The sequence below is a fragment of the Aspergillus thermomutatus genome (genome assembly GCF_002237265.1).
Source record: "Aspergillus thermomutatus strain HMR AF 39 chromosome Unknown NODE_129, whole genome shotgun sequence".
Lineage (NCBI taxonomy): Eukaryota > Fungi > Ascomycota > Eurotiomycetes > Eurotiales > Aspergillaceae > Aspergillus > Aspergillus thermomutatus.
In genome coordinates this window covers 72,054-82,949 of record NW_020798178.1, presented here as the reverse complement: position 1 = coordinate 82,949, position 10,896 = coordinate 72,054, and the positions used below count along the sequence as shown (strand labels likewise).

General features: G+C 42.3%; 2 protein-coding genes across 2 annotated transcripts; one reads left to right on the top strand and one right to left on the bottom strand.

Moving 5' to 3' along the window:
• Nucleotides 1-1,646: 1,646 nt before the first annotated feature.
• On the bottom strand, nucleotides 1,647-2,495 carry ERG25 (sterol desaturase family protein; the record flags this gene model as incomplete). The annotated part of the gene is made up of 3 exons (XM_026761097.1): nucleotides 1,647-2,202; nucleotides 2,259-2,344; nucleotides 2,397-2,495. 3 exons carry the CDS (start codon nucleotides 2,493-2,495, stop codon nucleotides 1,647-1,649), a joined length of 741 nt encoding a protein of 246 aa, XP_026613407.1.
• Nucleotides 2,496-4,407: 1,912 nt separating this feature from the next.
• On the top strand, nucleotides 4,408-10,763 carry CDV56_107097 (putative AAA family ATPase; the record flags this gene model as incomplete). Its single annotated transcript, XM_026760716.1, has 7 exons — nucleotides 4,408-5,288; nucleotides 5,340-5,465; nucleotides 5,514-5,718; nucleotides 6,814-7,081; nucleotides 7,144-7,443; nucleotides 8,785-9,986; nucleotides 10,038-10,763. The coding sequence occupies 7 exons, from the start codon at nucleotides 4,408-4,410 to the stop codon at nucleotides 10,761-10,763; spliced, it is 3,708 nt and encodes a 1,235-aa protein (XP_026613406.1).
• Nucleotides 10,764-10,896: the final 133 nt, after the last annotated feature.

Sequence of the window (10,896 nt, the reverse complement as noted above, 5' to 3'; positions counted from 1 at the left end):
TGAATTTTTTGATTTTTGATGTTGTTTTGGAGACATGGTGGTGGTTTGAATTGGTTGAGTATTGTGACCGCGTCTGAAACGCGTGAGGTGGCCCGCTCGCTTGGGTGGCCCGCTCGCTTGTGGATTATGTTATATAGATACTTATTAGTCAACTGGATAGCAAAATACAGGAGATTATGTAACCTTTAGGTCAAAACCCTCCATAGGTGTGGTTGTGGGTTATATATAAGGGTGCTATAGTTTACTATAGCCTATAACATAAAGTAGCTAAAGCTTTTAAATTAAAACTTAATATTATTAGTAAAGCTTCTATAGTACCTCCTAAATTAAAGTAGCCAAAATAATAGTATATAATTTTTAAAGCTTTAATTAATTATTTATATAGAATATTTAAATTATATAGCTAAGTAAGATTAGTTACCCCTTTAGTAATATAATTAAATTATTATTAGAGATAAATAGTCTTAGTCTTATAGCTAATATTATTAATAGCTAGCTAGGGCTAATAAACCTAATAAGTTTCTATTTTAGTAAATATAGATCTAATATTAGATATAGCTATATTAATAATTAAAAAATAAAAAGTAAATTTTAAAGAATAAAAATCTTTAATAAAATCATTAATAAAGATTTAAACTAATTAAAATACTTTTATAATCTAGCTTTTAATTTATCTTTCTTAGCTTTTATAATATCTTATTATTATTTAGAAGACTTAGAATAGCTTTATAATAATCTTTTATTATAATATTACTTTAGAGAAGAGATAATAAATACTTAATAATAATATAATTATTACTAAATTATCTAGATTATTTTAGGGAGGTTAAATTAGCTATTTAAAGCTATCTTAGACTATCCTAATAATTAAATATTATAAGTTTACTTAATCTAGATATACTACTAGATAAAATATTATAATAAAGATAGAGCCTTTAAATAGTATAAGGGTATGGGGTAGGTTAAGGACTATCTTATATATATCTTATTAGAAGTAAAGGATTCTATCTTCTATTTATAGTTCTACTATAGTTAATAAAGAATATAACTATTAAAATATCTATATATAAGATAATAATAATCTATAATCTCCTTTTATAGGTTTCTATAGGCCTTTTATAGGTTATATAGGCAAGATATACCATGATGTATAGCCTAGGATATCATACTTAAGGTAGAGGGGTGTGTCTATATTAGAACCCTATCAAGATGAACCTGCATGTGATGTGCTCCTAACAGAAATGGTATTATATACCTACATGATAATGCAGGCATGGCACATATAGTGGCAGTACCATATTCATCAAGCAATTACCACATGAAACTGTATTTTATTATCTATCTCTATAATATATATATATATACATACATGTATATATGTTCAAAACAATATATAAGAAAAAAGAAAAACCCCCATTAAATTAAAATCAAAATGCCAAAAAAATAATTGAGATGATTGCTAGGTTGAATAAGTTGTTCATGTACCTATACAACCATAGCCATCACATTACAAGAATGCCATCTCAAAGAGGGTCAAATCATTATTCCCTCTCATATTACCCTATTATACAGCACCATAGAGCATTCTGTTGCATGCATCCCAGGCAGAACAGATAGAGACTGTCACCATTCAATGACGGTGGTGTTCACTGAGCCTTTTTTGTAATTCTGCCCTCCCTTCGGCGCTTCAGAGCTTCCGGTGTGTATTCAGTATCCAGAAGATAATCCCACCACCGGAAGCTACTCGAATAGTTGCCGACGAATTTCTCATGGTGAAGATCATGGTGATCAGCTCCAGCCCAGAAGGGCAAGAAATGATGGAGACTCCAAGGAAACTCATAGCCGCTGTGCGCATCAATGGCCTGGAAGAGTCGTAGAACAATCCATACATACATCGTAAAGATATGCAGGTCGCCGGTCAATGCACACCAAAGAATCGGGCATCCAACGGTCCCAAACCCAAGAATCATAACCTCAATAGGCGACGCATATTCGGCGGCCATACCGAAGGGTGCTGAATACTGGTGGTGGATTTTATGGATGGCCTTGTACAAAGGGCCCCAATGGAGGGCACGATGAGAGAAGTAATGCCATGTGTCCTCAAGGACAAAGAAAATAGCGATCTGATACATCATGGTCCAAACAGAGGGGAAAGGAACCGACGTAGATAAACCGAAGAATTGAGCCATGGGGTGGAAAAGCCTGCAGACATACTGTTAGAAACACATTGCGAAGCCCAGTTAATTTGAGACACCCACCAAATCTGCGGAAGTTCCACGGTGAAGTGGCTTAGAAGGACAAACTTGGCGCAATCCCATTGCTCTCTGAGTGAAGGAATTTTATTCTGAGTAGCCAGTTAGGGCTGTTCAACAGGCATTGAGATCCAATCCACTTACATTCTGGATTTTGTAGTTCCTAAACAAGCCCAAAGTGTCGATGAAAATCCAGGGAAGAGAACGGCCGAAATAGACAAGCTCATGCATCACAAACGACATGATGCCAGTTGCAAGAACATCATTTTGCATCCAGGCATACCATGCGGACCAAAGTCTCTCCACGACATTGAGATGTGTATTGTATCTGGAAACTACATCATATTGCTCCCAATAAGTCCCAGGAGATGTCGAGTATAGCGTCGAATTCCTGTGCCTTGTCAGGACTGTTCGAACAGTGGTCAAACCAAGCGACAGGAAGGAGCAACTCACATTGTATTTGATATCGCACCTTTATTGTGGTATGAGAAATGACTGGGTGTTGAAATCCTATTCTTCCATCAATAAAGAAAAGAAGCAAACAGATTCAAGTTTGTTCTGGTAGAACTACTTTTGTAGTGTGTGATGGTATTTCAGGAGAGAGAACTACTACCAGTGGTTACTAAGGGTGTCGGACGGTCGGGCAGGACAACCATTCCCGGGGTGGCGAGACTTTTTCTTAACTCTTTTTGTTTAGACCCGTAAGGTTATTGCAGTGCCTAGCCCTTCTTACCCCTGAGATGTCTTTCCAAGCTCTCCAATTTCTCCATAACTGAAAAAGTTGAAGATTACCCTAGGTTACTGCCTGGATTGCAACCAGGAACGAACAAACAAGTACTCCATACCACAACCTCTATTTTATCAAGTACTTTAGTACAGCTCTGCCTTACATCATTATCAAGAAAGATATATAGATTTATTATACATATTAAGTAATTTTTTATGCTCCTTGCAAGTAGAAAGTCAGTCTTGTTGATACCTGGAAAGTAGAATAACCTTTATGTCACATACTCATATAACATTGAGATCAATATTATTACTTCACAGACTTCAATACACATCCGTAGGTGTGATTCTAAGTCGTCGATTTGTTTATCCCCTATAGGAAGATGGATAGGAGCACCCTTCAGTATTCAGTACCGAATTCCCTTCATCTGGTCAGAGGTATCTACATGATTCCAGCGCTATATACGGAGTATAGCAGCCCATTCTGTAGTACTCAAAAGGTACTGCCTACTGGATGTTTGTATTGTTTGCCGTATAATAATAATAGTAATAGGGCATGTACGCAGTATTACTTAGTATGTATGACGCCATGCCATCCTATCTTTTAAGCTTTGTTATTATGGCTGCAGTCTACATAACTTACGGAGTTAACTGCATACACTGAAGGCCTAGGGCTCTTCTTTGGTTTGCACCAACAAGATACACTATGATTATCATAAATTGGTTTGTTGCTTCTGCTGGGACCAGTCTGGAAAAAGTACTCACAATTAGTAGTCACATTCATCACCTGAGCACAGAGCTCGACAGGGTGCAACAGAAAGTCAATGATAGTCTCAGGGCGGACATTCATGTACTATCTGAATGCCCCTGTGAAACCTCAAAGGATATAGCTACTTTGCATAGTTTGATTCAGTCGCTTTCCGTGCAATCTGTTTCTCAACCGTTATTACGAACTGATCAGGTTAAGACTCTGATCTCCAAGTTCCCTCATTCCCTGCTCAAGAAACAGGAACTGCCCGACGAATCTGTCGCATATGTGCTGGGTATTTCGTGGATTATGGCCGCAAAGGCATTTTTGCAGGTTTTAGGGATAACCATCAATGTTCTTATAGAACATGCTCAAAGTATAGGCGAAGAGGCGTTATACTGGGCTGATGTTTCAGGATCAAATTGGTATACCGGGGCATATGCAGTACAGACGTCTCCAATTCGACTATGGCATTTTCTGAGACAGTCTCTTTTGCACATAGAAGAGGACGGCATCCGAAAAGCTGTCAACCCAGTCGCCTCTGTCTCGTGGACCAGATTTTACAACATAGTGCGACAATGCCTCGACCCACGCGCGATGCTCTCGCTGCATGCAAGGATGTTATCTCCATTTACTACTCACAGGTCTGAGATAAGACAAAAATCCAAAGCTCTGGGAGCAATGCGAATGAGAAATGCCAGCGGCATTGGTCTTCTCATGGGGCAATTCTCGCTTCTCAAAACGGAAATTGACTCAGAGTTCACCACGGATGACCGCTTGCGTGATGCTGTGTTTAGGGGTGTACTCATGTTGAAGGTTCTCTTGCAAAGGGTGGCACATGAAAGCACAGAACATGAGCTTGAGGAGGGTGTTCTTATGGCAGTTGACAAGGAAATTGTTCAGTCTCAATCTGAGATGGCAAATTTCCACCAGACGCCTGAGTATGTTATCGAGCAGCTTCTCGAAATACTCGACGGGTTATTGCCAGATTATGGCGCCTATTCAAGGAGGACAATTAATCACCATGGACGACCCTCGTGCTTGGTGCGTTATTGGCTGCCGCTATCAGTGGCGGTGCTGTCGACGAGCACTTTCCTGAGATTGTTAAGCAGTCGGCAGCATGAGCTCATTGGATGGATTTCCAACATCGGATCAACTGCTTGTGAATTCTGGGGCAATTGGGTTGTTGAGCCCACGCGGAGACTCGTCGGGACTATTCGACATGACGAAAAGAGCGAGATCGCACTAATGAGTAAGAATAGCCTCGAGGCGGATAGGGCCAGCTTAGAGCGGATGGTGCTTGATTTTGTCCTCGATCGACCTGAATCTGAAAAAGACCCTGCTGCGAAGCAGATTGACGCACTCACCGCGAGAATTCGAGAAGGCGATCTGACCCCAGTGCTACGAGCATACGAAAAAGATCTGCGGAAGCCCTTCATTGGAACTGTACGTGGTGATTTAGTACGTGCTCTTCTGATCCAGATTCAGAAAACGAAGGTCGATGTTGAAATAGCGATTGGTGGAATCGATTCATTGCTGAAAAGCCAGGAGCTTGTTTTTGGGTACGAGCTGTCTTTCAAGAACTGACCCCGTGCAGTGCTGACGTCTCCAAGTTTTGTGAGCCTCACCCCAGGGATCATGGTCACATACGCGTTTCTGAGATGGGCATTTGGCGTCTTCGGCAATCGTAAGGGCTTGCAAGTAGGAAGGCGAAAACATGAGCTGAGACATGCTTTGCGGTATTCAAAATGAAACCAACTCAACGATCTGGGCTGATTTGGAATTAGGGATGTCGACCGTACGTTGACGCTGTCAACACCTACCGATAGCGGTGTTCTGACCTATAAGGATCATGGTCTTTTGGTCTGTGGTGCAGAGATTCTCCTACAAAAAGCAGCAACAGTTCTGACCGGAGCTGATCTCCGCGAGTTTCAAGAAGACATTGGCGACCTGCTAAATATACATATTGGAGTACAGAGGCAAACCCAGGTTGTAAGTAGAATTGGATGGGTATATTCTCGATGGATTAAGTGAGAATCAGCATACTGGTTGCCCTTTTAGTACAGTGTTAGTACTGTATAATACATAACTCTAGATGCTAGTGTTAATGGTTTGAAGTTGCATCTATATAACCCTTGAGAGTGTCACAGAATCTTTCTATATATAAAACTTCAAATATTAAATTAGAATGGTAATATGCAAGGGAATATTATGGAAATATAGGATTAAAGCACATGACACATCAGTGAATAGGGACTAGGAAGTTATAACCTCAATGGTTTTCCTAATTTGCCTAGGTATTAGGATCATACATCCCCTAAATCTAAAACTAAGATTGAATTTCATATATCATATCCCTAGCTAGTTATCCAGAACCCGGATGTAAGCAAGGAACTGTTTATTATTAGATATAATAATAATATGAGTTATCTAAATAGATACCTAGACTACTGGTGGAGCAAACGTTAGAGATAATGTGGCACTAATCTGTACATGTAGGTTGTAGTCAGCAAGGTCAGTTATTCAGCTTCTAGGTACTTGACTACTATTACGACTTTCTCAGAATTGTTATACCCCCCTAGATTACCCTTCAGATACCTTGCCTTGCTGCTACAACCACATAACATTAGTCTGCAATCTTTCACCCAATTCATTGGATTTTTTAGGTTATCTATCATTTCGGGCCTAGAGTTTCGGGATAGAATCAGTCAAGTGACAGGCAGGAATTTTTGACATTTCACAACAGGAATCTATCTTCCTAATTTCCTCAACGTTTGCCAATCCGACGACAGTCCTGCTACCGCTTGGTGGCTGCCTTCTCTCTGCAGACAATCACCAAGAGCAAGAAGGAAGGGCGGGGGAAGTACGATTATCTTGAAAGGGGAGTTATCCTACCGACGACTACGGAGGTTCATCCCCGTAATATCGATCGAAACCGTACCCACACATCGGCTCTCTTGAAGGTGAATTCATAGCCAATCCACGATACCACAATGGCTGGCACAAGAAATTATGACTTTCTGGTAAGCTTAAGTCACTCCTTTATTCAGATGATTCGATAACCGAGAATCGCATTGGATGTCATAGATCAAGCTGTTGTTGATCGGGGACTCGGGCGTGGGGAAGTCATGCTGTCTTTTGCGATTCAGCGAGGACTCGTTCACCCCCTCATTCATCACTACGATTGGAATCGACTTTAAGATACGCACAATTGAACTGGACGGCAAACGTGTGAAGCTTCAGATATGGGATACCGCTGGTCAGGAGCGATTTCGAACCATCACAACAGCGTACTACAGAGGCGCAATGGGGATACTTCTCGTATATGATGTCACGGATGAACGCTCATTTCAAAGTAAGTTCCTTCCACTTTCGAACAGAGTCTTTGACGCTGACTGTTCCTGTGCTTTTGTTCAGATATACGTACATGGTTCTCAAATGTTGAGCAACATGCAAGCGAAGGCGTACACAAAATCCTCATTGGTAACAAATGTGACTGGGAGGAAAAGCGAGCCGTCTCCACAGAACAAGGCAAACAACTCGCTGATGAGCTAGGCATCCCATTCCTTGAGGTGTCCGCCAAGAACAATATCAACATTGAGAAAGCATTCTACAGCCTCGCCTCTGCCATCAAAAAGGGCATGGATACATCGAAGTCTGAACAAGTGGGGTCACAGGGGGTCAATATAGACCATCAGGGATCGGGGACGTCTGGGAGTACTGGCGGTAAATGTTGTTAGGCATGCCCTTTCGTTCCTAACGTTCTTCGATTTGATTTGGGCTTCCTTTCATATGGCGTCATCCTTCGAGTGAACCTTTACGCAGGGGGCATTTATTTCTTTTACCTTACTTTCAGCTGTTAAATCACCCCAGAGAGACTCTTCATGCGGCCATGATCATCGTTACGGTTGGAATCTGCCAATCTTATCATAGTCGTCCACCGAGGTATGCTAGGCGGTATTGCGATCCTTTGGTCTGTTTGTTCCTTGATTCCTGGCGTTAGAGTTACCAAATTCAGTTTCGTGGCACTGTTTTATGTAAGTATGTATACGAAAATAACTACTTGAATCTCTAAGATTAAAGCATAAACTAAGAGAATCTCCGTACATCGGGCTTCCTTAGCTGAAAGAGCCTTGAGACAAAATCCACACTCATAGGGCATCCTCATAGCGCCTTGGCCTGACCGAGGCGGAAAGAGTTCTACAATGAACAAGGTCTTGGAGTTGGAGGGCTTGAGACCAGTGCTATTTGAGAGTGGATTTGTCATGTGACCTATCAAATGGTTCACACTAAATTGTCATTCTTAGCTCTTCTAAGCAGACCCACCCTACAAGTTGAATGAGTGTATTACCTAATCACTAAATCTAGAGAGATATTTTCCCTTCAGAAACATAAAAAGTTTTTGATAGTAAAATAAACGAAATAATAGAAGGCAGAGATTTGCATTATGCAGACTTTAGCCAGCCAACCTAATTCCTCAAGGTGCTTTTAATGATCACTATTCTTTATTTCCCCCCCAGAACTATAGTATGTTTTACAATTATTCCTTCATTATGTGCACAGTGACCATGAGAGGACTTACACTGAAAAGAGAAAGGAAGTAGAAGGTGTTCAATCTTATGATCTGCCTTCTTGGTCCCATCAGGTCAACAGACATTGAATCCAGCAAAAGTTGAAGTGGGCTGAACCTGTTGTGAACCCCACCCAGTCTTCTATCACTTGAAATGTCTGACGCTCGTCTCTTTACTGTTCGACCGTTGTCTAAACAAGCAAGGAGTGACCATAAAGATGCATTTCGTATCTATCTCTCATCATCGTCACTAGCCGCCCTCAAACTTCGAGCTGGGGACATTTGCAGTGTGAACGCGCCCGGCGGACACCCAAAAACCGCCGTAGCTTGGACTGCAGCCGAAAATATACAGAGTATCGTTGTGCAAACTTCGAGGACATTTCAAGATTGTTATGAAATAAAAGTCGGGGAAAAGATATCTATCAACAGGGCCGAAGATCTATTGGAAGAAATAGATTGTGTCTATATCACAGAATGCTCTGATGTAGATCGCCTCACGAGATACGGCCCCCTTCCGTCATCGGACAAATGCCACTGGGGGTGGGCTTTAGAATTACCTCTTTCGAGATGCGAACTTGTCGCTGTTGGTCTGACTTTCGATCTGGAGCTTAAGGGACAGCGAAGAAGTTTCAAAGTGTCCGATATAAAGACGGCGGCTAGAAATTCAGCCAACACCCTATTTCGCTTTACGGACAGCTCGAAAATATTTATCGGCGATGAATTTGATGACGCCCCAGAAGAGGCTCCGTCGGCAATACAAGTAAAGTCTTCCGGTTTAGGTGGAATGTCTCGCCAGATCGACAGCATCAATGAGAGTCTCGCTGATTTCAACCTGGGTTTGCAACAGTTCAGAATGCCATCTTTCTACGAACACAGTCGGGGTATCATACTATATGGACCTAAGGGGACGGGAAAATCTGCCCTTCTGCACCGGATACAAGCAGCAGGTTGGCGAAAGACGTTTAGTCTCGGTTCATCCATGTTTGGCCGAAACGCTGGCGATGCGGAAGCTAAGGTTCGCAATGTCTTTCAAGAGGCAGTACGCTGCCAGCCAAGTGCCATCATAATTGATCAGCTCGACTTCATTGCTCCTAAACGAGCATCACTAGATTCTCAATCTTTAACATCAGTACTATGTGAATGTCTAGATCTTGCGAAAAGTGCTCTTGTGCTGGTTGTGGCAGCAACTCGCCATCCCAACGACGTTGATGACACACTCAGGACACCCCACCGTCTAGCAATCGAGATCGAAATGCAGGTACCCACTGCGCAAGACCGAGCTGAAATCTTGCGGGCTATTTGTGGAAGCCCATTACACCAATTGAACGAGGCGCTTATAGACATGATTGCAGAGAAAACGCACGGCTATGTCGGAGCTGATTTGTTTGCGTTACTTCAGCTTGTATGCCGCAAAGCGCGGCAGAGGCAATTATGTCAATCTCGTTCCCCGACTAGGCTTCGCGACGTTACATCAACACCTGACTCGGTCGCAGGTGATGGGCATATCGCAAAGAACATGGTCGTTGATCTGGATATCGAGGAGTCGGATGTTATGTCAGCTCTGCAGGAAACTCGTCCTACCGCCATGCGAGAAGTCTTCCTAGAAACACCAAAAGTCAGGTGGACAGATATTGGCGGGCAGCATGATATTAAGAGGCGTCTCCAAAAGGCTGTAGAAAGACCTCTGAAAGTGAGTATCGGCCCGTTATCGCCCCTCATGACTCGCTGACCTTTCATGTAGTTTCCTGAGCGGATGAAAAGACTCAATGTGAACAGTAAAAAAGGGATACTTCTCTACGGGCCCCCGGGCTGCTCTAAAACGCTAACGGTGAAAGCACTTGCTACAGAAGCAGGTCTCAATTTCTTGGCTGTCAAGGGTGCTGAAATTTTGAGCATGTATGTCGGCGAGTCAGAACGAGCTTTGCGTGAAATTTTTCGAAAGGCACGATCTGCAAGGCCGAGTATCATATTTTTCGATGAAATTGATGCGATCGCTTCACGGCGAAATTCATCTCATGGAGGTGTCAATGTGCTCACCACTCTACTAAATGAAATGGATGGCATCGAGGAACTGAAAAATGTGTTGGTCATTGCCGCGACAAACAAGCCTGACGTGATTGATCCAGCCCTGATGCGCCCGGGTCGCCTGGATAACATCCTGTATATAGGCCCACCAGATTTTGAGGCGCGAAAAGAGATTCTGAACATCTGGTTTCGCAAGTCTGTGGTCCATCCCGAAGTGGACCTGGAGGAGTTAGCCATAAGAACGGAAGGTTATTCAGGGGCGGAAATCGTGAGCATTTGCGAAACTGCAGGTGACGCAGCATTAGATGAAGAAGAGGAGACTGGCCAAGAACAGGAAGTCAAGTTGAAACATTTTGAGTATGCGCTTGGGCAAGTGCAGAGACAAATTACGCATGCTGTCATCAAAGAATATGAGCAATGGGGAAGGTCTGCAGAATCTTAGGCTTCAATCGAATGAGATGATCTACTTTGTACTTGTTTTGTAGTCGACGCTATTATTATTATATGACTATATCAACAAATATGGGAAATTCGATGATGCAGGTCAGACTTGATGGATATACCGAGCAACTTGT